The 27,809-nt window shown below is 35.6% G+C and overlaps 4 protein-coding genes across 5 annotated transcripts; 2 read left to right on the top strand and 2 right to left on the bottom strand.

Annotated features, from left to right (window-relative positions):
- The first annotated feature begins 371 nt into the window (after nucleotides 1-371).
- Nucleotides 372-10,502, top strand: LOC107708157 (synaptonemal complex protein 1-like). 2 transcript variants are annotated; one of them, XM_016512322.1, is made up of 31 exons: nucleotides 372-497; nucleotides 613-694; nucleotides 780-823; nucleotides 991-1,155; nucleotides 1,245-1,312; nucleotides 1,400-1,473; nucleotides 1,585-1,643; nucleotides 1,742-1,808; nucleotides 1,936-2,009; nucleotides 2,191-2,299; nucleotides 2,382-2,476; nucleotides 4,171-4,355; nucleotides 4,484-4,551; nucleotides 4,638-4,699; nucleotides 4,783-4,899; nucleotides 5,004-5,105; nucleotides 5,213-5,316; nucleotides 5,690-5,807; nucleotides 5,895-5,965; nucleotides 6,059-6,140; nucleotides 6,296-6,358; nucleotides 6,471-6,533; nucleotides 6,799-6,915; nucleotides 8,382-8,492; nucleotides 8,572-8,664; nucleotides 8,941-9,066; nucleotides 9,148-9,288; nucleotides 9,389-9,457; nucleotides 9,538-9,645; nucleotides 9,804-9,887; nucleotides 9,953-10,502. In XM_016512322.1, the coding sequence occupies exons 1-31, from the start codon at nucleotides 372-374 to the stop codon at nucleotides 10,112-10,114; spliced, it is 3,009 nt and encodes a 1,002-aa protein (XP_016367808.1). In that variant the 3' UTR covers nucleotides 10,115-10,502. The 2 variants fall into 2 exon arrangements, 1 of the variants encoding a protein (XP_016367808.1); XR_001636333.1 differs by lacking the exons at nucleotides 372-497; nucleotides 613-694; nucleotides 780-823; ... (23 more) ...; nucleotides 9,148-9,288; nucleotides 9,389-9,457 and having other exon boundaries at nucleotides 9,601-9,887; nucleotides 9,974-10,006.
- Nucleotides 10,503-10,504: 2 nt separating this feature from the next.
- LOC107708059 (uncharacterized) lies at nucleotides 10,505-12,817 on the bottom strand. Its single transcript, XM_016512207.1, has 4 exons — nucleotides 12,638-12,817; nucleotides 11,405-11,936; nucleotides 11,150-11,311; nucleotides 10,505-10,743 (listed from the first exon to the last, which is right to left on the bottom strand). The coding sequence occupies exons 1-4, from the start codon at nucleotides 12,815-12,817 to the stop codon at nucleotides 10,505-10,507; spliced, it is 1,113 nt and encodes a 370-aa protein (XP_016367693.1).
- Nucleotides 12,818-13,267: 450 nt separating this feature from the next.
- On the bottom strand, nucleotides 13,268-21,313 carry slc5a8l (solute carrier family 5 member 8, like). The gene is made up of 15 exons (XM_016512206.1): nucleotides 20,850-21,313; nucleotides 19,946-20,011; nucleotides 19,691-19,742; nucleotides 18,779-18,846; nucleotides 18,309-18,463; nucleotides 17,266-17,406; nucleotides 17,026-17,155; nucleotides 16,856-16,944; nucleotides 16,027-16,139; nucleotides 15,593-15,660; nucleotides 15,357-15,443; nucleotides 14,830-15,020; nucleotides 13,741-13,850; nucleotides 13,563-13,651; nucleotides 13,268-13,387 (listed from the first exon to the last, which is right to left on the bottom strand). The coding sequence occupies exons 1-15, from the start codon at nucleotides 21,201-21,203 to the stop codon at nucleotides 13,268-13,270; spliced, it is 1,833 nt and encodes a 610-aa protein (XP_016367692.1). The 5' UTR covers nucleotides 21,204-21,313.
- Nucleotides 21,314-24,507: 3,194 nt separating this feature from the next.
- LOC107708057 (thyrotropin subunit beta-like) lies at nucleotides 24,508-25,329 on the top strand. Its single transcript, XM_016512205.1, has 2 exons — nucleotides 24,508-24,666; nucleotides 25,033-25,329. The coding sequence occupies exons 1-2, from the start codon at nucleotides 24,508-24,510 to the stop codon at nucleotides 25,327-25,329; spliced, it is 456 nt and encodes a 151-aa protein (XP_016367691.1).
- Nucleotides 25,330-27,809: the final 2,480 nt, after the last annotated feature.

Genomic DNA, 27,809 nt, shown 5'->3' with positions numbered 1-27,809 from the left:
TGCTACTCCTGTTGCTAAATTGAATCGGAGTCAGCGCGTGAATTAACCGCGCAAACCATTTCAAATCGGCGTCAGGTAAAAACCGTTGGTCAGCGGAGTCGTATTAATTATAAAAACGTTCAGAAAGTGCTAGGTGATTTGCTTAAAGGTAAAGAAATTTTTCTAAAATTAAGTTTAATTACATACACGTAGTTTATAATAGTGGAAAAGTAACGGAAATCAGATAATTTGTGAGGAATAAATTACCTTTGCTTAACTACCTCAACTTTCGACTTGACGTTTCTCAGCTAGGGAAAAAACTCAACAATAAAACTATTCGGGATACAGTTCTAAGGATTTTTGAAGTGATATATTTCGTTTGACTCCACAGCATGCAAAAACCATTCAACTTCAAACTGCTGGTGCCCCCAAGAGCTCATTTGAATCAAATTTCCGCAGTGAAGCCTCAGGAAACAGGCTTGTTTGAAGAAAACTCTGGTTTTTCTCCTTCAAACCAGGTTGGTACATTTGTAAATTCTCTGTTTGTGTTATAATGTTGCTATTTGACCTCTGGCTGCTGAAACTGCTGTTTGAACATTTAATTGTAGGATGATACGTGTATTTTGTTTGTAGCGTTATAACAAGTGTTCAGATATGGAGACAAGCCTGCCGATTCCATCTAAAATGGTGCTTCCTACGAAGACATCAAGAACTGGTAACATTTATAGTCGAAATGGAAAGTGTGCTGTAAATGGTTTTAATGTAGTAAATACATTAATCCTGATACTTTGTTCTTACAGATGGGATGAAGAAGGCTGCAGTCATGCCAATGGAAAAGGAGGAGGTCAGATTAAATGCTTATTTCATTTTTTATTGTAGTTTATTGCTTTGATAATTATTTGTTTATTTTTATAATCTATAATGGTTTAAGGTCCACATTATGAATTCAGTGCAAGGCATAATGTAAATAAATCTAAGCAGTTTAATATCTGTTATGCTTTTGCATTACAGACATCATTAACATCCAGCCAGCTGTACTCCAGATTGCTTGATGAAGCTGAGAAAATCAAAATGTGGAAGTTCAAAATAGATTCTGAGATTTCACAAAAAGACAGAAAGCTTCAGGAGAACAGAAAAACCATCGAGACGCAGCGCAAAGCTATTCAAGAGCTTCAGGTAAATCACATTTGCTGGAAGTGCATTTGTTTTTATTATTTTTTTGTCTGCTTCAGTAAATACAGAATTATGAATTATGTCCTTTGCAGTTTGCAAATGAAAGTCTGAGCATGAAATTAGAGGATCAACTGAATGAAAATGAAGACCTTAGAAATAAGTACGTATATCATGGGTCATTTTTATATAAGCACATATTATTTGAAATTGTATTATATTATAAATTGTTATATTCTTTATTATGCAGAAGCAATGCAACCAGAAATTTGTGCAACATACTAAAGGACACATTTGAGAGATCTGCTGAGAAAATTAATCTGTGTAAGTGTGAGCATATGTATATGAATAATATAATATAGCATAACACTAAATATATGAATTCATTATCAATTATTAGAGGACAATCATGTGTTTTTTATTTTGCCTGAATAGTTGAGGCTGAACGGGAAGAAACTCATGATCTGTTCATACAGAACAGTGAGAATATTCGGGTAATGTCTTTTTTTTAGGATGCATGAAGTGTTGGCAATAGGCCGAACCCTAGATTAGGACAATCCTTTTCATGACACTGTAATTTGTTCATTTGCAGAGGATGGTGGTAGCATTTGAAAGTCTTCGGAAGCAGGCAGAGTCTGATCAGCAGGATATGTTGAAATGTGCTCATTTTTTATTCATTTTTCTAATTATTTTTTTTTACAAATTAATTGAATTCATTTGAAGTATATAGTGTATTAGACGCAATGAAATAAATAATTTTAACATTGTTTTGTTAACATCCTACAGTAAGAGAATGCCTTACACAGTTTGAGGATCTTAAAGTGAAGTTGGAGAGTGAATGCCTTGTGAAGGAGAACGAGGTTAGTAGTGCCTTTGCTCATGAGCCTTACAAATAACTCATTCAGCCTGAAGGGGGCAGCATTTGCTTGAATAATCTTGATTTTGAAAGATCTTGAATACAGTAGCACTCGCCTGTCTTTGTGTTCATTTTGTGACTAAAACACATGTGTATTTTGTGTTCCTTGTCTTTAACTTGTTGAGGTTGCTATGCTTCAAGAAAAACTCCAAGAAAAAGAAAACAATCTCAAAGATGTTTCACTGAAACTCAAAGAGGCACAGCAAAGCTGCAGTGTAATAGAGGAGTCAGAAAGTAAGAATGCTTGAAACATTTGCATCAGTCTTTTTTCTTGATTTTTCAAAAAGTCATTTACCTTCACTTTCGTTGTTTTTAGGGAAGCATCAGAAACTACTTCAAAGTGTTACACAGGACCGGGAGGGACTTGAGGAGAAACTCAGGGTGACAGAGCAACTCAAATGGGAGATCGAGGTTTGTCCTTATGCACTTGCTTTATTACAGATATTTTGTACTTGTAAGGATAGTGCATAAAGATTAAAATAATTCATTTTAGAGATGCACCGATTGCAATTTTCTTGGCCGATTCTGATTTCCAATTTATTTTGTAGGTATGACCTGCCGATACCGATTTTTGCCGATTCCGATTTTCTTTCTAAGAACTATAATTGACAGCTTATACAAACAAAAATCTACTTTTTTTTCTATGCAAAAAAATATTTACATAATGAAAGAAATGATTAAACATTACATTCCCCCAGTCTGGACTAACAACTCTCAAAATAAAGTGTTCTGTGACTGGAAAGAGGTAGAAATGAGTTTCTGTATATAACAAAACAGATGTCATTTCCCACTATGTTTTTAATTAAATAGGCATTTTTTCCCTAACCTTATTAAATGTATGTGTCATCTTTCACATCAAATTCTTACATTGTTTCAATTAATTCAGTTAGAATTAATAGAATTAGAATAAGAAACTGTAGATTTGTTACCATTCAATGAAATCAGTATCAACAAACTCCATCATTCCACTGCAGAGGAAACAGAAGCTGCATCTGAAGTGGCATTACATGTATTTACACAGACTGTTTGATGAATCTGAGGTGCCATAAATGCAAAATTGCAGTGTATGCATAAATAATGTGATAACATTAATGTTTATTTATTTATTTATTTGAACATAGTAAGAAATGTTGGGGAAAATGCAACGATACTATTAAATATGAAACCACACCACCAGTAGGTGGCCTCAAATGACTGTTTTAATGAGTGAATCATTTAGTCATTAATTCAACCGATTCGTTCAAACGGCTGATTCATTCGGAAACTAGGCAAGTGACTGTCTTTATGAATGGGTCACTGAATCATTGACTTGATTTGTTCAAAACTGTGGATTCATTTAGTAACGAAACACCGCTGTTTGTTGCTCGGAGACATACAGTTCTGCTATGGCTTTGGAACTATTTTCGTTTGCAAAATTGAGCTATAACAGTCAATATTGAGTCTAAAATGTAGGTCACTTGTTTATTGAACTACTATTGTATAAAATTGATATACTATTGTATAAAATCAGTGTCACATTGCAATCGTTCTGATATTCGGGAAAACATCTTGGTTGTGTAATTTTGCTTACGTATTATAAAAAAATAATAATTCTACTGCGGTATCCATCTATAACTTTCTGTGAGTTATTTTGTGTGTGCTGTTGTGCTCATTTGTTTTGATTTCTGCACGAGTCCCTCTCCCTCTTTGCCTCATCTGGCATGACAAATACATTATTAGTCACCGTTTACACTGAATGCAATAAAATCAAAATCATTCTCGCGTGAGCATTTGTGGTGGCCAAGTTTCAGTGCTTCCCTAGTTATGGTTGTTGTTGACGTTTTAATCAGGCTTCTTGTCTGGTCAGGCATGTAGTATTCTCTCTCAATTGCCCCTTTAAAAAATCTACTTGTCCCAGACAAGCGTGAATCACTCACAGTGAAGAACTTCCACGCTGATGACATGTTTACATGCGGATGTGAGTGTAGCAGTGAAGTCAAAACGGACCGACTCGGAATCGGCAAGACGGTCCGGGCCGATCACGTGGAAAATCGGTTGATTCCGAACCCTGGCCGGTCGATCGGTGCATCTCTTATTTATGTTATGTATTGTATCGCTGTTCATAGGAAAACCAGAGAGCCCTAACTTACAAACTGGAGCAAAGCAAAGAGAACCATGAGAAAGTTCTTCAAGCGAAAGACGATGAACTACAGGAACTAAACAACATCAAAGAGCAACAGGCAAACCAACTTTCAGAGATTCAGCTGACAGTGAATTCTTTGCAGTCCTCACTAACATCTGAGATACAAAGGTACGTTAAAGAGGCTATATCAGTACAAGACCTAACATAATTTTTTGTAAATCTCAAACCAGTAGCACAGGTAAAGAACTTTAATATTTAATTTTATCCATTATTGAATGCTTCCTTTGTTTTCACAGGGCACAAGACCTTGAGACAAAGATAACCTCGTTGGTGAATGAACTTAGTGACAAAAACACAGAGTTAGGTGTGTTAAGACTCTGTATGTTAATGAATAATGATATCATTGCATGCTTTGTACCATTCTAAAATGGTTACACTATCTTCATACAGAAGTTATCAAGGGGCAGAAAGAGAACCATAGCAAGCAAATACAGATACTCAGAGATGAGCTGGTATTTATTTCCTCTCTGTTTAAGTATTCATGTTCTGTGATTTTTGCATTTATGAAACCGAGCTCACAGTGTTTCTATAACAGGATGAAAAGACAAACTCACTTTGGTCTATAAAGGAGGAATTAAAGACAAAGGAGGGTCAGATTCTCCAGCTTATTGCCTCACTTGAAGAGAAAAAAAGTGAAGCAAATCATTTGAAGGTGAGCAGAAGGTCATTAAGCATTCATCGACACAGCAAAATTAATTTTCAGTAATTTCAGTGCTGCATGTGCTTCATACTTTACATAATATTCACCCCTCTCAGGATGAAATAGAGAGTGTCATCACAGAAAATAAAAACATGAAGGAAGCCCTGACAAAAGCTAGACATGACAATGAAGAGCTGCAAAAGGAAGTTGTTTTAAAGGTCATTACACAGCATATGTATTTATTTGAGTTTAAGAATATGATGGAACATGATTGAATAACATCAAACTAAACTGCTCAAACTAAATCTGTACATCTTTCATCCAGGCTAAATTAAAAGAGATGGAGGAACAATTGTCAGGAGCTTTGGAGAGCAGCTGTAAATCATCAAAAGAGGTAGAAAGATTGGAGAGAGACATAAAGCAGCAGAAGTAAGAGCAATCATGACCTGTCTTGTTTTATACCATTAATCTCTAAATCTCAAGACTGAACCTATAATGTTGAAACCAACACGTAAATTTGTATAGCCAACTTACTCCTCTAATTTATTGGTTACTGTTTCACATATTGTACAGATAGTCTACCGTAGGTATAGGTAGATATGTAAGGGAGATAATCTTTCTTTGAATTTTGCAAATAGATGTGTGTTTCAAGTTTGTACACTACATTTTGTATAAGAAAATGAGTTGTAAGAAAAAATTGTAATGTTCATGTAAATGTCATTAAATTAAGTATTTTGGCCATTCTGCTATTGTATCATTGAAATCCGTTCAATATCTTATGGAACTGTTTTTTTCCTTGAAGGGAGAAATATGAGGAGCTGATATTGAAGTTTAATGACCTGCAGATGCAGAAGGACACCATTCAGCAACAGGTTGATAGTGGTGCTTTAGAGAAGAAAGTCCTTCAGTCTCATCTCATGGTTTGTAAATTAAATCAAGCCTCTATATGATGTAAATATGACAAAGAGATCCTCAAATGCTGTATGTTGTGGTTTATTTCTTTACAGGAAAGCAATGCAAATGCAGAAAGAGAGAAGACAGAAATAGAGAGACTCGAGAGAGAGAAACAACAACTTCAGTAAGATTAGAGGAGACTTTTGTCTTGCAACATTGCAAATTTGGGTTTATTTATCATTTTAGTATGCCTTACATGTACATTTTCATATTCTAGGGAGCAGGTGGATAATTTATCTGCAAAAATTGCTGGGCAGGATGAAGAGAGTAAGAATGTTCAACAGCAATTGAAAGAGAGTGTGCGTTCTCTTTATTATCTTTCTTCTTAATCCTCTTCGTCCCTCTTGGGGACATAAGGCCGCAATTATACTTTATTATACTGTTTTATTATTGCAGTTTGTTGAGGTGTATCATCTTATATATCTAACCATAGCTCGTTAAATCACCCCAACAGGGCAAAACTGCAAAGCGGGAACTTCTGACAAAAGACAAACAAATCAAAGCACTGGAGTCAAAGGTAAAAAAAAAAAATCATATTGTGACATACAGTACTGTACATATGCACTATTCACTACTGTGCTTACACAACGTTTTTTAAATTTATTTTATTCTGTTTTTTTTTTTTTCAGCTAACAAACATTAAAACAAAAATAGAGACCAAAACAAAAGCTCACGAGGAATGTCTAAAAGAGGTAGATCATTTACTATTATTTTTCTAAATGATCGAATAATGTAATAGAATTTTATATTGGAAGTCAGTATGAAACGGGACCTTGGAGATGTTAGCCAAAATTCATTTCATTTGTGATAGTGATAGTCAGTTGTGATTCTTTAGAGGATTTAAGCATGCATATACACTGTTTTCTCATAAATTTTAATTGAGTAAATATATGCTTGTGTATATAAGTATAACAGTGGTCATGTTACAGTTTACAGTATTTGACATATTTCTCATAGATTACTACATTGAAAGAAGATTTGGAAGGTATAAAGAAACATTACAAGGAGGAGCTTCAGAAAATAAGCTCTAACCTTGAAGATAAATCAACTTCAGAGGATCAACTCAACCTTGAGGTGATATGTTTTTTGTTTTTTTATTGTTTGTTTGTTTTGTTTTTTCATTGAATGCAACAACTGAAAAAACGAGACCTGACACAAATAATTCATCAGGATTTGGGGGTGGGGGGTTGTAGGTGCAAAAACTGAAGGAAACAATATTGAAGTTTAATGACCTGCAGATGCAGAAGGACACCATTCAGCAACAGGTTGATAGTGGTGCTTTAGAGAAGAAAGTCCTTCAGTCTCATCTCATGGTTTGTAAATTAAATCAAGCCTCTATATGATGTAAATATGACAAAGAGATCCTCAAATGCTGTATGTTGTGGTTTATTTCTTTACAGGAAAGCAATGCAAATGCAGAAAGAGAGAAGACAGAAATAGAGAGACTCGAGAGAGAGAAACAACAACTTCAGTAAGATTAGAGGAGACTTTTGTCTTGCAACATTGCAAATTTGGGTTTATTTATCATTTTAGTATGCCTTACATGTACATTTTCATATTCTAGGGAGCAGGTGGATAATTTATCTGCAAAAATTGCTGGGCAGGATGAAGAGAGTAAGAATGTTCAACAGCAATTGAAAGAGAGTGTGCGTTCTCTTTATTATCTTTCTTCTTAATCCTCTTCGTCCCTCTTGGGGACATAAGGCCGCAATTATACTTTATTATACTGTTTTATTATTGCAGTTTGTTGAGGTGTATCATCTTATATATCTAACCATAGCTCGTTAAATCACCCCAACAGGGCAAAACTGCAAAGCGGGAACTTCTGACAAAAGACAAACAAATCAAAGCACTGGAGTCAAAGGTAAAAAAAAAAAATCATATTGTGACATACAGTACTGTACATATGCACTATTCACTACTGTGCTTACACAACGTTTTTTAAATTTATTTTATTCTGTTTTTTTTTTTTTCAGCTAACAAACATTAAAACAAAAATAGAGACCAAAACAAAAGCTCACGAGGAATGTCTAAAAGAGGTAGATCATTTACTATTATTTTTCTAAATGATCGAATAATGTAATAGAATTTTATATTGGAAGTCAGTATGAAACGGGACCTTGGAGATGTTAGCCAAAATTCATTTCATTTGTGATAGTGATAGTCAGTTGTGATTCTTTAGAGGATTTAAGCATGCATATACACTGTTTTCTCATAAATTTTAATTGAGTAAATATATGCTTGTGTATATAAGTATAACAGTGGTCATGTTACAGTTTACAGTATTTGACATATTTCTCATAGATTACTACATTGAAAGAAGATTTGGAAGGTATAAAGAAACATTACAAGGAGGAGCTTCAGAAAATAAGCTCTAACCTTGAAGATAAATCAACTTCAGAGGATCAACTCAACCTTGAGGTGATATGTTTTTTGTTTTTTTATTGTTTGTTTGTTTTGTTTTTTCATTGAATGCAACAACTGAAAAAACGAGACCTGACACAAATAATTCATCAGGATTTGGGGGTGGGGGGTTGTAGGTGCAAAAACTGAAGGAAACAGCCATGGAGGCACTGAAGAGTAAAGATGACACAGAAATCAAATGCCAGCAGAAGATATCAGACATGGTTGCTTTGATGGAGAGGCACAAGGTTGTTATCAAATTATACAATATTTTCAGTTGTTTTTGAGCACTTTTCATTCATTTTATTGTTGTTATTTTCTTGGTAGCATGAGTATGACAAAATGTTAGAAGAAAAAGATGCGGAGCTAAGTGAGAAACGGATGAGAGAGGCTGAAGTCAATGCAAGCAAAGCATCACTGGTAATGATTTGACCTTTTTAATGGCTTAATCTGACATCTTGCAATCCATTGCTTGCATTGAATATCATACTCAGCATGCCTGAGATGGTAATAAAAGAGTCCTAGGTCCAAAAGATGGATTTCTAAATTCATTGGAAAGATCTTGAGTTACCATTGTTTCCTTGAGACATTTAACCAAAGGTTACTTTAGCGACACCTTATCGCTTTAGTAGGTGTAATGTAAATTTTTTTGGAAAAACAAATCTCTGCTAAAAACCAAATAACCAATTAATTTAGGAACTGGAGCTGTCCCACCTGCAAGTGGAAAAGGATGATCTTAGACAACAACTTGAAAAGCTCAAAGGAGAGAAGGTGGCCTTAAGGACACCAGTTTCATCTCTTGAAAAAGACACGCTTCAACAGGTCAATATCTTGTCAATTGAGATACCATAAGTATACATGGCAATTTAAAGTGAACACTGCAGTATGAAAATATTGTTTTAGGTAACTGAAATCAAACCTAAGAAGGGAAGAAACAAGATCTCTAAAACTCAGAGAGCTGACACCGCTAAGAAGCCTGTGTATACACTTTTAAAAGAGGATGAAAATGTACCGCCATCAAGAAATGCATCTAACACTCCTGCTGTAGGTTTTTTTTCCATTGTCTTTGTCCATTTTGTGCATTCTTATTCTTCATTTCTATCATCTAACATTTGTTGATGATGTTTTTTGTTATTGATTCAAGGAAACAGTGAATGAAGACCTGCATACTCCATTATGGAGCAAAACAACTAAAACAACACCTCAAATAAAGGTATGGGGGCAACCTGAACAGTTTGCACTGCTCATCATTCATCTTGAGCATTTATATGAGTCCGTTTATTTTCTGCTCAGTCATTCAGAATTCGCACACCACCCTCACCTAAGATTGCGTGGTCTTGGAAGGAAAACATTCTGAAGCTGGATCCAAAATCAGACAACTCAGACAGCAATGACATACTGGTAAATTTTATCTATTCACTCTATTCACATACTATTGGTATTGTGCTATATACAAACAGTTTTCAGTGATCTGCATTTTTATTTGCAATCAACTTAAGTAATTTCTTACAATTGTGGTTTGTGTTACTCTTTCTTAATCCCCTGTATCTGTTGTGCAGAGTTTCTCTCCAAGACCTATTAAATCAAAGAAACCTATGCAACCAAAAGACCAAGACACAGGGAGTTTGGACATGTTCAAGAAGGTAAGCAAAAATCACATATGACTAGTTTTGTCCAAATTGATTCCTTAATGTTCTTGTTTTGACAGTCGTGTGCAAATTATGTACAGGTGCAGAGTTCTTTTCCATGTAAGTCTCCAGGAACAGTGCTGAAACTGGCTGCAATAAAGAGAATGCGAGATGCTGGATGGACCACTGTTAGCAATTCAGATAAGAAGAAAAAAAAAGCAACAGACAAAATCTTTGCTTAAAAGTGTTTGCATCAAAAATGTGTGATTATCCTTTTAGAAAACTAGAGTACACATACTCTTAATACAATAGCTTCTGATTGCTTACAATTTATATTGGTGTTTGAATAAGCAGAAGTATTTATATTATTTATTCTAATCTCTCAGTACACAGTTTCTCTTCATAGTATGTTTGGTTAAAATACAGTACCTTAAAATGTTTATCAAAAGATTCTGGTTCCTGATACAGTTGTTGTTTGTTTCAGTTGTGTGTTTAACAAATATTTGTATTTATATTTGTGTTTTTCTGTTATCTTCACTAATTTTATTAGTTCAAAATTTCAGTTTCAAAGTTCAAAAGATGTAACTATTTAAAAACTTTTTCCATAGAAGCTTCAAGTAAAAGTAAAATTTTCAGCTTGGCTCTTGATCATGTGCATGGAATGTCTGAAAGGTGGAAGTATCAGGGTCTGCTCTGTCTTGATCCTCTCTCAGAAACTCCAAGCGGAACTGAGTGGGTCTGGATGCAAATCCAGGTGCGTCTATCTGGAATTCTTCGTTCTGCACTGTCATGGTGGGGTTGTAAATCTGAGGGCCGTCATAGAGTCCTCCTGAAATGACCAGCGTGTCATCTGGCACTGCAAATGGCTCACCTGTGAAAGAAAATTACAGACAATAATACTATTCATAGTGAATATTTAATCTTTATGATTACTGTAAACTATATACTAGATTAAATGTGCTTGCCCATGCAAGACTTGACGGCATGATGTTGGAATTGGCCTGACAACTTTCCCAGACTCTAACCCATTTCTAAGGTGTTTTGAGTGGTTGATAGGATATATATATATATATATATATATATATTTGTATTTTTATTTTTTATTAATCATGGTTACCTTAGCAAACACCATCATAAACAGACATATGTGTTTGTGTGTAGTGTGTGTATGATGTATGTGTGTGTGTGTGTGTGTGTGTATGTATGTGTATGTATATATATATATTTATTTTATTTTTTTTACTTTTTTTTTTTAAAATAAGATAGGTTTTCCTAACCTGTATCTTCATTGTGGAGACGGCGGTGAGTGTATTGGATACTTCTCTCTTTGCTCCTGCCGAACTTGTACACAAAGTGCCCCAGAATTACCAGAACTATTACACCAAGCAGAATGCTGAATAAAATGGTCAGAGATTTCTCTGAATGATTCAGGCCATCACCTGCTTTAAAACAGAGGTAGGAATAGTTAGGCAGGGGAAACATATTTCATTATTTGGTTTACATTATTAATGCTAAGATATGTTCAGACCTACCTTGAGATTCATTCAAAGAAGTTGTGCTGTTTTGAGTTACAGCGGTAGAAGTTATCGCTGTTGGTTTGGTCACTGGTGCTGTTTTTGATATAGCACTTCCATTGCTGCTATGTGTGGTGTTGTCTGTAGAAGTGACAGCTGTTGAACTGATGTTGAATGCTGAGGATGTGGATGATTGGGTTGTCTGAGCATTTTCTGTTTTGTTTGGCTGCCCTGCTGATCCTGTTACATTGCTTTGGTTGGGTCCCAAAGTAGTGTTGGAGACAATAGTGGTCGTCTGGGTTGTCAAGTTGTTTTGAGTTGTTGTACTATTACTGTGTGCTGAATAGCTTGATGAATTTGAGACATTATTTTCTGTGTGGTTTCCTGTTGCATTCAGAGGTGAGGCTATTGTAGCACTCAGGCTTGATGGTGACTCACCAGTATGTTGTGCATCAATTATATTATTCAAGACCAGCAAAAACAATATTAGCTGGCCACATACCAAAAGCTGAAAAGTTAGCACACCCATAACTGTTGCAACTGCTTTCTCCTTAAAAAAAAAAACATACACAGAGCACAAGTCACTCCAGATAGAGAGATAAGACATACACTTTCATACAGCACATAACCTAATTCAGTGTGTTTTATCTGTATGTGGTGCTGACGTGGTTTCCTGTTAGGTGCTTGCAAAATTTCCATGTACTAAGTACATGTATTTCTGGTAAAAGGGTATCATCATGGCTTCCTTTATGTTTTATTATTCAAACAATGTTTTTTTCTCTTTTCCAAAATACTTTTTTTAGCACTACACATTTGAATCATTAATATGTAGGTTAAAAAATGAAATGCATACTTTGTTTAAAAGAACACATACAGAAAGTTAGAAGAACATGAGGCATTACGTCTAAAATGGCGCTGAGATGAAACTGAAGACAACAAAGAGCCACATGGTTTTGCGTAGGCAAAACAAACAGTCATGGGCGACCCTTTTTATAAATGTCACCCATCACAGATTTTCCCTAATTAAAGTGGCCCCCCATAATTGAATTGTTTTCACAGACAATTTTGTTTAATTTACATCCAATATGCATAATTGTGATAAAAGCTACATGTTATGGATCTTTTTAAAAGAAACTAATTCGGTTCCTGTCTCTTTCTCTCATCTCGCTTTCATTCTCCTACATCCTCTTTTGTGTAATTGTTGTAGTGTATAAAACAGTATTAATTTAGGACAACAAGAGCAGAGCCTACCTGTAAGCTGAAAGAAACGGTGGTAGTGAAAGCAGGAAGTGGCTCGCAGCAGTTATTACACTCCCACACCTGCTGCAGGCTCCATTCATTTCCCACTCCCTTAAGAAAACAGCTCAGCTCCACGTCAAACAAACAGGTAGAGGGGGCCGACCTTGAATGGCTGACTTCCTTTACCGGCATCGAGGAGGCAGGTGTTCAGCCATTGTTTAACCCGTGTGTAACCCAAGAGTTTTTAACCCTTCACTCTGATGTGCTTGTTTGATTTCAGTGGTTATTCCTTCCTGAGTGTTACTTTATTACGCAGTGAGTTTGACACATCAACATTTGTCCAATTTTATTTCAAAATAATTTAGATTTAATACAGAACCTTTTACTAAATATTCCTGTGTAAATTATTCAAAACCTGACCATTGAAATCACAGAATTTTGATGTAGTTTATGAGAACAGCCCGTATACAGTATAATGTAGCCTACTGGAATAAAAATACATGTTAAACATTAATTTCTTACTTCTCTTATGGGAAGGTTTGTAAGGATTGAATGTATCATCATCACTTCATTCCAACATACAAAAAAACAGTCATAATTTACTATTTACATCATATCCAAAAATCTGTTTGTTTTTCACATTTAAAACTTAGTGATCTTCTCCTTGTAGTCTTTCTCTTTCAGTGCAATTTCATTGTCACTGAAAACTTGATTCTCCAGCCCCTGGATATTTTTTGGGTCTTTCTCAATTAAGTCTGACACCTAAAAAGGGAAATAAAAATTAAATGCAAAGCAGTTTTACATGTTATTATTAATTATTATTATCTTAACTGAAGCATTATTTCAGACCTGGATAACACAATATATAAAATTCAATTTCTATAATCTTTTTTTTTTTTTGTACCGTGTCTGTCGCACTGGGAATGAAATCTCTCACCTCTGAGTCTGAGCTTCTGCATCCAAAGCAGATGAGATCTGATTTTCCAATAAAGAGCTCAGGTCGAGCTTTCTCCTGCTTACAGCCACCTGAAGTAAAGAAATAAATAACTCAGAGTTTAGGTTTAATCTCTGACTGTTTGGCTCACTTACAAAAAGATGAGAAAGAGTCACCTTACCTGAGATTGCACTGACTATTAGTCCTGTGATCATGGTCACTATTATGCCCACAGGGCAGAAGTACAAGTAGGACAAAGAATACCAGTTGTCTGCCAAAGCTGGTCTTGGCCTGAAGAATGGCATGGGACAAGTTGCAGTTAGCTTTGATGTCAGTATGTTGCAATAAATTGATCAAAATTTACAATAGAGACATTTATAATGTTACAAAAGATTTCTATTTAAAATAAATTATTTTTATTATTTATATATTTTTTTAATTTTCTGTTCAGCAAAGAATCCTGAAAATGTATCACATTTCCACAAAAACTATTAAGAAGCACGTACATTGTTTTTCAACATTGATAATAAGAAATGTTTATTGAGTAGCAAATCAGCATATTAGTTCTGTCAGGACCACTATCATCAAAGATGATTGACAATTAGCATACAGTTTGGATTGGCGGTATGGTTCCGTTCTGGGCAAGAACTCCCTGCGCCTCCATGCAGCCTAGCATGGATGAGAGCAGGGAGAGCAGCGATAACCCCCCAGGGTAAACAGAACAGAACCAACATAAATGTATTGCAGATATTGTTAAAGTTCAATCATTTTATGTACACATTTTAGAATTAGTCTGATTCAAGGAGAATCAGAAGGCTGAATCCTGACTGACAGAGGAGGAGCTGGGGATGGAGGAGGGTAATTAGCTATTGAGCAATGCGAAAACTGCTGATAATACTGAGTGACCTTATATATGAATGCTTAGATAGGTGTCGTATTCCCATAGGTAGATGGGGATCAGCTGAAGGTCAGCTGATGCGAGCTTGACTAACGTGACCTGCCAGAACTAACGCTACGCTTGATAATGATTTCTGAAGAATGTTGAAGACTGGATTAATGGCTGCTGAAAATTCAGCTTTGACATCACAGAAATAAATGACATTTTTAAATATATGAAAACAAAAAATTATTTTAAATTGTAATAATATTTTACAATTTAACTGTATCAGTGTGTTTCAATCAAACAGATGCAGGCTTGGTGAGCATAAGAGACCCCGACCCCAACCTTTTGAATTGTTGTGTAAATATATACAAATATAGGATTGCTTACTGTGGAGTTGTGGTTTGTAGGACTGTGCTGAATGGTGTGATAGTGGTGGTTTCATTCATGTCCGGTGCAAAGCATCCTTCCACACTCAAGGGAAGCCGAAGGGTCTTCTCAGGTAAAGGAGGATACAACTGAGCTCCAATTCCCACCCATAACGTTATAGTCAGGCCAGAAATCAAACCAACTAAACCTCCCTGAAGGAACACACAGTTAATCTGTATGAATCTGAGGTACATCAAATCTAAAAATCAAAAAGTTTTATTATGGTTAAAAGTGCATTAAGTACTTTTGTTAATGTGACTGGTCTTGAAACCCTATTGGTGTGGATGTAGAATGATGTAAAAAGCAAACTTTTTTTAGTTACTGAAGCTATTGGAAAAATACCGTTCACAAATGGTTTGTCACACACTTGTTGTGGAAAACATTACTTGGAGCATTTTTAAGACACTTTGGTTAATTGTTTGTTTAAAAAGATGTACAAAATGACTCTTGAAACATAGTAATGAGTACATTAAGATATAAGCTCTTACAGTGGAGTTCACGCAGCGGAAGAATATGCCCAGCATATAAAGGCCCAAGAGAGGTCCACTGATCATACCAAATATGGACAAAGCTGCCTGTGGAGGAAGGGTTTCATAGAGTGACATTACAGTCCGTCATCAGCAGAGGGTGCTTTTGATACAGTGAAAAACTCATGCAAGTTTTTCAGGGACATTACTGCAGTATTACACTCAAAGTGTTGGCTTTGTGTATAGAATAGGTTTACCTGCAGTATATTGCCCATCAAGGACGCAACACCAGCCATACCGATGCATACAGCTCCATAGAATACACCTAGAGATAAGCAGCACACCATTAAAACGTCAGTCCATCATCCCCCACCATCCCCTGCTTCAACCATACAGCTGTTGCACTGAAACTCACTCATGCCCATGTTGATCCAGGACAGCTGTCTCTCTGTCAGCCAGGGCCATGCTGGCTTCATGAAGTCCTCCACTGTGACAGCCACCAGAGCGTTGATACTCGACGACACCGTACTGTTGAAACCAGACACATAACCTGACATCAACAAAATTCATATTTAGTGTACTTAAATGATTTTAGCAAATGGCTGCAATAAGCAGCACACCGAAAAATTTAAGGGGGTCTGAATACTTTCCGTACCCACTGTATATATCCAACTGTTGCACTGAAACTCACTCATGCCCATGTTGATCCAGGACAGCTGTCTCTCTGTCAGCCAGGGCCATGCTGGCTTCATGAAGTCCTCCACTGTGACAGCCACCAGAGCGTTGATACTCGACGACACCGTACTGTTGAAACCAGACACATAACCTGACATCAACAAAATTCATATTTAGTGTTACACCATGACTTAAAATCAGAGGATCCCACACTTTTTTCAGCTAAATTCTAATCTAATTTTTAAATTAGCATTTTAAGTACACTCTGATATTTCAGGTTGTTTTGTGCTTTAAATAAATATAAAAATTTTTTTTTAAATAATCAACAATATGTTTAATGTAGTTTTATGTAGAAAACTATAATTGGAAAGAAATTAAATATAACTAAACGAATAATTAAAAGTAAAAAATATAATTTATACTATATATATATATATAAACAATAAAATATATAGTATAGAAATAGAAAACTAACTGAAAAAAAAACAATTAATTCTAACTAATTAATAAGTAAAAAATAATCATAAAAATATATAATTAGTATATTTGATATATATATTAAAAAATAAAAAATATATACAGTATTTATATATATATATATATATAGTTTAAAATAGAAAACTATAACTGGAAAATTTTACCATAACTAATAAAAATAATCATAATTACCAATTTTTTATAATTTATATATATATAGTTTAGCGTGGTTATTATATATGTATATAGCTTGGCACTGCTATCACAATTTCCCTTGGTCAGAGAAAAATTGTTTCTAATGATGACCTTGGTCCTGGTTAGAAAACCTTTCCCAAAATGATCAGGGTGGACATTTATTTGTAGTTCACCTTAATGTTCCACTGTAAGCTGCAGCAACGAACAATCCAGGCAGTCCTGGGAATTCTGCTAGTATGTCCATCACCAGATAAGGAAGGAGCTGGCGAACATTAAATTTGGTCAGATTAAATGTAAGCATTGTGAGTAAAGATTAAGACACCACTATTGGGACTTGTATTACCTGGTCTGAAGCTCCTACATCTTTGTTGGTGAAAGGATCACAGTCTTTATAGATGGAGTACATGGTGAGACCCGAGAGCATGGCCAAACTTACTGTGACCCATAATCCCACCATATTCAAATACAGAGATCTGTGTGGGCAAATGTTGACAGAACACTAGGGTTTGCACCAGAGCATGAGGAGCTCTTTTGGAGCATGAGTAAAGTCTCATAATATCATGTTTTGAGTGAATATACTCACAGCTTCGCTTGAGTCATTGTCTTACAGGAAATGTAGCGCTGGACCTGTGATTGGTTGATCGAGTACATGGATGCCCACATCAGACTGCCACCAACAACAATTGTCCAAAAACTATGACGTCTCAAAGGATCAGGATCAAAACTGAAGAATCATTTGAGAGGTTTGTTAGAATATATGTGGCCCTGGACCACAAAACCAGTCTTAAGTGTCAATTTTTTGAAATTGAGATTTATACACCATCTGAAAGTTGAATAAATCAAGCGTAGCGTTAGTTCTGGCAGGTCACGTTAGTCAAGCTCGCATTAGCTGACTCTCAGCTGATCCCCATCTACCTATAGGAATACGACACCTCTTAATATCCTAATGATTTTTGGCATAAAAGAAAAATTTATCATTTTGACCCATACAATGTATTTTTGGCTATTGCTACAAATATACCCAAGCGACTTAAGACTGGTTTTGTGGTCCAGGGTCACATATGTCTGTCTGTCTAAAGTAGTCTGTATTTAACAATACATTACCATTAAAACGTTTGTGGTCAGTAAGAATTTTTTTTATATTTTTGAAAGAAGTCTCTTATGCTCAACAAAGCTGTGTTTATTTGATCAAAAATACAGTAAAAATATTATCAGTTTAGAACAACACATTTTTATTGTAATATATTTTAAAATGTCATTTATTCCTGTGATACAAAGCTGAATTTTCAGCATCATTACTCCAGTCTTCAGTGTCACATGATCCTTCAGAAATCATTCTAATATGCTGATTTGCTGCTCAAGAAACATTTCTTATTATTATCAATGTTGAAAACAGTTTAATATTTTTGTAAAAACTGTGATGCATTAAATTTTGTAGGATTCTTTGATGAACAGAAAGTTCAAAAGAACAGCATTTATTTGAAATAGAAATCTTAAATGTCTTTACTGTCACTTTTGATCAATTTAATGCATCCTTGCTAAATAAAAGTACACATTTCATAAAAAAGAAAATCTGACTGACCCCAAATTTTTGAAAAGTACTGTATGTGATCTAGTTTTCTATACCTGAATGTTTCCAAACGTCCTCCATGGTAGCTGTCATTCCAGATCTTTCCTAATCCCCCCTGCAGCACAGCTCCACGAGCGATTATCGCCACAAACCCACTCAACATGATGATCATCTGGAACACATCGGTCCATATCACTGCCTTCAGCCCTCCCTGTAAACAAAAGCATATTCACATAAAACACACAAATGGATAAACACATTGCAGGATGACCTTCTGTGCAAACCATAGTTTAGATGAGCACCTGAAGGCCGAGAATAATATATATAAAAGACAGTAATGTTGGTGATTTCAAGTCTCCATGAAAAGTGGAGCTTTTCTCACAGCCTGATTTTATTGATTTTATTTTTCATGGAAGTTTATGCAAAAGTCGAAAATAGGCAGGGGTGTATGGGACACTTTTCTTTCCCCTTTTTGCAACCATAAACAGTGTGTGAAATTGCAATTAAATTGAATTATGTTACTGACCAGGGTACAGTAGATGATGCAGACGGCCCCTGTTGCCACTAGCACTCCCCACAGATCCAGACCGGTGACTGCAACACGAGAGCTTACTTATAGATATTTATGTGTTTTCATTTCCTAAAATCATCCTTTGGGGCAGAAAAGTGCCTCTAATTGAAGAAATACCCTTATGCATTTACATGTAAGCTTTATTTGATTTGATATACAATACCATCAAAAAATTGTAATAATACCATTTTTTTATGTTGTTGAAAGAAGTCTCTTTTGCTCACCAAGGCTGAATTAATTTGATGATAAATACCCTAATATTGTGAAATATTATTAGAATTTTAAAGAACAGTTTTCAATTTTAAAATGTAATTTATTCCTTTAATGCAAAGCATCATTACTCCAGTCTTCAGTGTCACATGATCCTTCAGAAATGATGCTAATATGCTGATTTGGTGCTCAAGAAACATTTATTATTATCAATGTTGTCAACCGTTGTGCTGCTTCATATTTTAGTCAGTGTTGAAACACTACAAAACGTTTGGGGTAAGATTTAACTAATAATAATACTTTTATTCAACAAGGATGTATTCATTTGATCAGAAGTGACAGGAAAGACATTTGTAATGTTACTAAAGTTTTCTATTTCAAATAAATGGTGTTCTTTCGAACTTTCTCTTGATCAAAGAATCAAGTTTCCATAAAAATATTAAGCAGTACAACTGTTTTCAACATTGATAATAATAAAAAATGTTTCTCGTGTAAAATATCAGCATATTAGAATGATTTCTGAAGGATCAAAATTGCAATAATATTTCACAACATTGCAGTTTTACTCTATTTTTTGATTAAATGACTGCAGCCTTGCTGAGCATAAGATACTTCTTTCATCCAAACATTAATAAGTGCAAACGATTATTTACTTACTCTGATTAAGTGCGAGTGCAGGAGCATAGATAACCATGCCTGTGTATAAAGCCTATGAGAGATAACAACACCCATTAGATGATTGGACAAGAATCTCTTTTACCTTAAATTCTTCAATATATTCAACACTTAAGCAACATTATGACATGGAAGAAGCATAGACACAATAGACGTTGTTTTTCCAAAGTGATATACGATGATGCAATTGTGTTTAGTTATGTATAAAGTCATGCAAGAAGCTAAAAGCCAACTTACAGTTTGAGCAATATACATGCTGGTTCCAATCACTCGTAGCAGCTTGTTGAAACGCATCTCCAAGTACTTCAAAAACAGGTGACCAATTAAATTAATTATTGGCAAAGAAACAACAAATTTGCTTTATATAATTTACATAATTACACAAAACTCAGATTGTATGATGAACTATTACATACTGTTAACATCTGTTGTTTTTAAAGGTTAATGATGAGAATCTTGTGCTGAAAAGTCATATTATCTAAACCTTTTAGTTTCACTGTTTTCGAAATACATGTCATTTATTTATTTTAACTCTAAATCTATACATTTTTTGTTTTAATTTAGATTTATTTTGCATACATTTTTTGGTTGTTGTTTTTCCACACTGCAAAAGAATGATGTTATCAATTAGTCATGGAAACACATTTTTCTATTCCTTTAACTCAAAATAATTTAACCAATTTCAACTTTTTTTAACGGTTTTTTTTTAATAAGTTTTTAAGTTACGAGATTCGACCCAATTTTTTAAGTTATAATTTAACCTGAATTTACTTGTACAGCCAATTTTATTATACTTAAAAATTTAAGGCAGCAGCTGAACTTTAGTTCAGTTTTTAAGTTGAAGTAAAAGGAAATCTTGTACAGCGGTCATGGACAGTAACCAACAATAGCTTTTGCACTTTGGATTATACAATAAAACACTTCACTATGAAAATGTCTAATACGGTAAAATGTCAGAAGCGATAAATCCATACAAATAAACTACCCTGACATAACCTTCCTTTAAACCTTATCTCTCTCTCGCTCTCTCTCTCTGATCCTCATTTTTCCATCAATTGATTCTTTATCAAGCACAGGCACAAATGGTGTTTTCTGTCTCTGTCCTCATGCAAACCCCTCGTGCCCAGTGTTGCCCTCTTACCTCGTATGTGCTGGTGATGCTCAGCCGGTAAAACAGAGGCACGAAGATTTCAGCGCTGATGGTGGACATGATGGCATAGGAGAAGACGAAGAGCCAGAATGCGGTGCCGTACATGTACGCCTCTGCTGGGGTGCCAATAACAGTGATACCTGACATAAAACTAGCCGTGAGGGACAAAGCCACAGGCACTGCGGTCATCTGACGGCCGCCCAGGAGAAACTCTTCACTGCTGGCCTCCTTGCGTCCATGGATGGCTTGGAATAAGCCGATGCCCGCAGCAAAAAGGATCAAGCCGGCGAACACCACATAGTCCCATACTGAGAATGTCGCAACTAGACCTCCGCTGCCCGTCATGGTTTGGAAATTGCACTCAGAGAGACCTTCAAAAGCTATGAAGCCGGTCAGAAGTGATGTTCAGCTGGAAATTCCTCCGAAGCTTTTGCCAACAGGAAGACGAAACCAAGTAGCTCCTGTCAGTGCCAGTAACTGATAAGAAGTCAGGTCTTCTGTAATCTTGGACCAACCACAAAAAAAACTTGGGTTAATGATCCATCAAGGCCAGAAGACATACCAAGTTATATTGTAAAAGGAAGTGAATGTTTTGGGTTTTTTTTATTCCTAATCTCGCAGGAACAGTTCAATCGATGCTGCTTAATGAATTTAGGACGTTTTGTGCTGACTTTAATCACGCTTAGTCAGTTAACTCATTTGCCCTCCACTGATAAGCTAACAAGGTAAACCGCAATAGGCTCTTTTCAGGAGAATTCCAGAATATGACTAATGTACCATTTCATCACGTGCCCATAGCAGGTCATGTTAAACTCTTCAGTTCCTGGTACTGTTTTGAAGTTTACTTGAAAGAAGACTTTTGGTTTTGGTTCCAAATGTTTCCCATAGGTCCTGTTGAATCAGTATCGTCCAACGATTCCAGGTAAATCAGAAAAAGTGGGCTGTTTTCCATTCAGTTACAGCTTGACAGTAACATTACAGGTGATCAGATGAAGCAATTATTAACAGCATGTGCAACCATGGTTCTATGGGACGTCGTGAGAGATGAGTAAACACAAGATAGCTGTAAAATCAAACACTATTAAATGGCACATGTGTACTGTGAACATGAACCTATAGTTCACTTCAGTAAATCAGCATGGTGCTGAGACGGTTGAGGAAGTTCATCTGTGACACTGTCAAAACATCTTGTCATGGTGATGCTGTTAGAGGTTCTCCAAGCTGCAAAACCATTTTTAATGGCATTCTTTCTCCTGTTTGAGTGCCGAAGATGCATATCACTCAGCAGGCAAACTGTGCATGCATTTACTTTTCCATTTGCAATACTGTGAACTTTGCACACCAGATAAAACCTGAAAGATTTATATGATGAGAGCTTGGTAAATTGGCTGACCTGATAGAGTGTAGCTTTATTAAAGATCAGGTGTGTGATCTGCCAAGCTACTGTAGATGACTAAATGAAACCCATTTGTTGCCATGTTATAATACATCTACATGACCGACATAGGATATATTTCAACACTGAGTATCTTAGGAACACTAAAAAAGTATTAAATGAATCCTGTAATTATTGTAGAAAAGTGACATTATATATGCTTATACCAAAGCTATCATACAGTGGCAAGATTGATTTTGGATCAGACACTAAAAGCTGTGTGGGAAAGGAAAATGGCAAATGAGATCTCTTTCAGTTGTTTTCCTACCCTTCCCTAATAATTGAGATCTCAACAATGTCTCAAATTGTCCTCAGATACAAAGTTTGCAATCAAAGGTCACAGACTTTATTATAAAGTAATATATCTTAAAATATTTATCATCAAGTTCCTCCAAGACCAAGAGCTATACTATCAAAACCACTTACCAGTAAATAAATAACAATTGCCAATTTGTTATTTAAATTGTATTTATTATTTTGCTCATTTTAATTCCTTTTTTTTTCTTTTTTTTTATCCAGTCATTTTAGGACAAACACCTGAGACTTAAAGAGATAGTTCACCCAAAAATGAAAATTCTGTCATCATTTACTCACCCTCATGTCGTTCCAAACTGTATGAGTTGCTTGCTTATGTTGAACATAAAAGAAGATATTTTGAAGATTGCTGGTAATCAAACAGTTGGTGGTTGCCATTGACTTCCATAGTAGGAAAAAAAAAATACAATGTAAGTCAATGGCAACTACCAACTGTTTGATTACCAGCAATCTTCAAAATATCTTCTTTTATGTTCAACATAAGAAAGCAACTCATACAGGTTTGGAACGACATGAGGGTGAGTAAATGATGACAGAATTTTCATTTTTGGGTGAACTATCTCTTTAAGTTGATATTCAAGCATAACAGACCTGAGGATACGAAAAGCAGCAACAGCCTCTCTGAGGAGAAAAACCTTACTAATTTAGATTCAGCCTGAATATTTAGTGGGCCCTGAATGGTGACCATACAGCATACGGGTGATTTGGTTAGAAAGCGTTAGTTTTATGCATTCTGCAAAATAGATGATGATGGAGACAGATGGAGATCAGGTTCAGTGTTTTTATAAGAACAGCAGCCTCAACACAAGCAGGCTGAACCGGATCCTCCAGGTAAGTGGTCCTTTGATTTACTATAATACTGCTGTGCTGTTTGACAGTCAAAAAGTTGTGAAAAGCCCTGAATGTGCTCTGTACAGGACATCCAGACTTAAAACTGTGACAGAGAAATCACTAAAACATAATGTCCTCTACAGAGGACAAAACGCCATAGCTGGTAGTCAAAGCCCAGAAAGACACATGAAATGAGATTCAGTGTGTATTTTGAGTTTTAGTCTAGAAATGATTTTCTTCATTCATTCCAAGCTGTGCTGATTCGGGTTAGTGGGCTCGCAACGTGCTTTTCCTTTTCCACATCGCTGTTTTAAATTGTTCGAGTGAGAAGCTCTGAATTCTACATGATACAAGTTGCGTAGTTGTGACATTGGAGGAGGAGTCAATTGAAAACATGGAGAAAACACTGATCTGTATTATAATATAGATAATGTGTATAATTTATATAAAGATAGATCAGTGGGCAGAAAAGCAAGTCAACTCTTACGTTTTGCTTTACATTTAGTTGTGATTCCATGTAAAAATAAGTAGATAGAAATTTATTTTCATCCTTTTGAATCATGTAGTTATGTGGTTTATTGTTCACAGTGTATTTCATTTGTTTATACTGCTTCCATGTTATGTTTCCAACTTGAATGTGTGACATGTCGCAATAATAAACGCCAGCCTCGAGGGTACTGGAAGGCAGCATACACAACCGCATAACAATACACCGGCAACCACCCACAAGTGCCAGTGTTGTGCCCATTTTCGACCCCCTGCTAAATTATTACCCCTCTCGTTGAAATCGCTATCTGATTGCCTAATCCTAACTCCACACCTAACCCTAAACCTATCAATACTAGGGGGGCTATCTGATTGCCTAATCCTAACCCCACACCTAACCCTAAACCTATCAATACTAGGGGGGTAATAATCTGGCAGGGGTCAGAATTGGGCACCACCCACAGGATGACTTTTAATTTGTGTTGCCTGGTTTACTGTCTAGTTTTGTGATTTTTAGTGTTTCTTTTTCATTATATTATGGTTCTCCATCTCTTTAATAGACACCCTGGTATACCGCCAGCTATGTCTCCTGTGTATGTGGTTGGCATGCTGGGATTTTTGATGAAGGTAGCCATGCCTATGTGTGCCCCCACTGAGTACACCATTTACATCGAGAGACAGGAGTGCAATTACTGTGTGGCTGTCAACACCACCATCTGCATGGGCTTCTGTTTCTCCAGGGTAAGTGGACGCGGTGAGGAAGATGTATAGAGAACTGGATCCAAGGAGAAATGTCCCAACTTGCAGCACGACAAGCTGATTTCCACAAATGATTGAATGACTTCTGTTATTGTTTGCCAAGCCTGTATGACGGAGTTCTTTCTGTGGAACACAAACAGAGATAAAAAAAAATGTATTTCCATTGTTTATCATTTTGTTTTGGGTTCCACAGAAGAACAAAGGTCATATGGGTTTGGAAATATGAGGATGCAATCTATTTCACAATCTGTTATGTTAAGAAACAATCTGGGATATTCTAGTTCATAACCTAGATGTTTGATTTAGTGACAATGGGGCTAAATCTGCATCACAACATTCATCCTATAGGACAGTAATGTGAAGGATTTGGTGGGTCCTCGTTTCCTGGTTCAGAGGGGCTGCACGTATCAAGAAGTAGAATACCGGATGGCCATCTTGCCCGGCTGCCCTTCACATGCAGATCCTCACTTCACCTATCCGGTGGCCCTTAGTTGCCACTGCAGCACCTGTAACACCCACAGTGATGAATGTGCCCACAAAACCAGCAACGCTGGCTTGAAATGCTCCAAACCTGTCCGTCATTTGTACCCTGAGAACAACTACATCCAGGCATATTGCACTGTAAAACCAGATAAGTTAATATAACTCAAAAAAATAGTTGAAACTGATTACATCGAAATTTTTAAGTTATATTAACTAAATTTTATAAGTTAAAGAAACATCTTTTTTTTTTTAAGTAAATGCTATTAAGTAACCACAAATCATTAACAAAACATCAACATTAAATTGTTTGTCAAATGGAAATACATTCTCCAAAACAGTGCAAGGCCCTTGAGAAATGAGCTGAGATAATAACTTTTAAATCACTTTTAGAAGTGGACAATATGGATATCTGGATACCACCCAGCTGTAAACACTTCCCTAAAATAGGAACACTTCCAAAATTCACATCAAACAGTAACTTTAGAAATATAAAAGTAATACTAGAATAAAATATACGAGAAATTTCAAAATAGAGCAATGTTTTTTTTTTAAACAGTAATTTCTATGAGTGGATGAACACATGGTACTGTATATGGAACTTATACCATTCCAGAAAATCAACTGAGAAAATGTTCTGCAAATTAAATACTAGACAAATATTGTAAAAAAAGAAAGAAAGAAAGAAAGAAATGTACTAAAAGTGAAGTGAAAGTTTAAATGAAATGTCAAATAAAACAGTACCTTTGTAAGCTTTGTTCAAACACTGAGGAAACTCTACTGACAAAAGTTAATTTTTAAGACTCAACATTCTGGGTCTCAGCTTCCCATCCTCCAGACAGACCCATCAAGAATATGTGGGTAACTCTTTTAGGGAACTTAGATCCAAGGCGTACGTTAGTCCAAAAAGCATGACAAATGCATGAGCCAATGAGGGGAAATCGTTAACTGTTACCCAAAGTACAACTTCAGTCTTCTCTGAGCAGAAGAACGTGGCAACTGTTGAATTGTTACTAATGGAGAGGAAACGAAGTGACACATCATCAACATCTGGTTCATCAGATTGTTCTACCTGAAGACAAAAACAGAGTAATGTTACTGTAAAGTTCCAAAGGCTGACTGCTAACAAGTGACATATATTTACATCTACTCCAAACCATTCTATCCCATACAATTAACTACAATTATAATTGATAGCCTATATGCAAAACCTGGAACTAGAAGCAGAATGACATCTGAATGGAAGGTGAGATTGTTGATTACCGAACAGTTTCAGGTTGCATTGATTTTCATAGAATTTTTTCCATACTATGGAAGCTATGTTAGAACAAAAACTGTTTGGTTACCAACAATCTCTCCTGCCATTCAGATGTCATTCAGGCTGTAGTTCCAGGTTTTGAATATATCCTTTATAATTGTAGTAATTCTTTGGTATTCTGTAAAAGAGTGTAAATGACGACTAGGCAGCATTTTGATTTTTAGTGATCACTCTCTCTAAATTCTAAAGGTGGGCAGGGCAACTTTTTTTTAGCAATGTTGCTTGGGCACTTTCCCATTGAAAATGGGCAACAAATTTCTATCCGGATACTTTAGATCGGTCGTGTGCCCTGTGGCAGCAGCTAGTTGAGGGCGGAGCACGCAAGCACGTGCGTGACGTCAGACGGGATTGTACTAAAATTATTTGAGTACACTGCCAAAAACAAATGAAAACATTTGAGTGCTGTAAACTTAAAATTAAATTTTTATACTAATTACTCAAAAAATTGGAGGCGAATGAACGTTTTTATTTCTTTTGAGTAATTACAACCCAATTCCTTTATCAAAGATTTACTATTTGGTCCTACAGTGTGGGAACAGTATGAGTAATGTTTAATTAACTAAATCTTAAATTAAACAGTGTTTGTGCTGTAGCAGTTGACTGTGGGCAGTTCTTTTTTAGGTAATCTTTGAGTAAACCTTATGTCACAAAGTTACCTAACACATTATGGTTGCTGTATTTTATATCCAGCATATGATGTCTTTAATGAGGCCAAAAGTGGTTAAAAAGAAGGTGTGTTTTTAATGGGGTTCAAATACTTATGATTTTATGGATAATATAAATTCTGTAAACTTTAGTTATGTTTTAGTGTTTGATTGGCAGTGCTTCTATAAAAAATACAGAGTGAAAATCCTTCCATAAAAATGAGTTTTTATCATTATTGTTTGTGTTTATGGTTTAACAGTTTGTTTCTGTGTAATTATTCATACTCTTGTGGTTACCAGTAAACTGTAAAAGCTTGTCGTGCAATAGATGCAAAATGAGAGGTGAAGAAATTTCAGTCCCAGAACCAACAAACTTTAATGGCGATTTGTATTTGTTTTACGTTTTGGCAAATTGGTAGCTAATTCATATGAATTTGTATGATTCCTTTAGTACATTTTCATACGATTTGCTTAAGTCCCATAATTATGGAAGCCCGTTTCCGCCACTGAATAAAAAAATATAATTCTGTAAGTCATAATAATGAGAAAATTTCTCAAAATTATGACTTAGTATCTCGTTATATTGAGAAACTTTCTCGTAATAATGACTTAGTTTCTCGTAATAATGAGAAACTTTCTCGTAATAATGAGAAACTTTCTCGTAATAATGAGAAACTTTCTCG

This window comes from Sinocyclocheilus rhinocerous, unplaced genomic scaffold, assembly GCF_001515625.1.
Source record: "Sinocyclocheilus rhinocerous isolate Xijiao unplaced genomic scaffold, SAMN03320098_v1.1 scaffold113, whole genome shotgun sequence".
Taxonomy (NCBI): domain Eukaryota; kingdom Metazoa; phylum Chordata; class Actinopteri; order Cypriniformes; family Cyprinidae; genus Sinocyclocheilus; species Sinocyclocheilus rhinocerous.
This window is presented reverse-complemented; position numbering and strand designations above follow the sequence as displayed.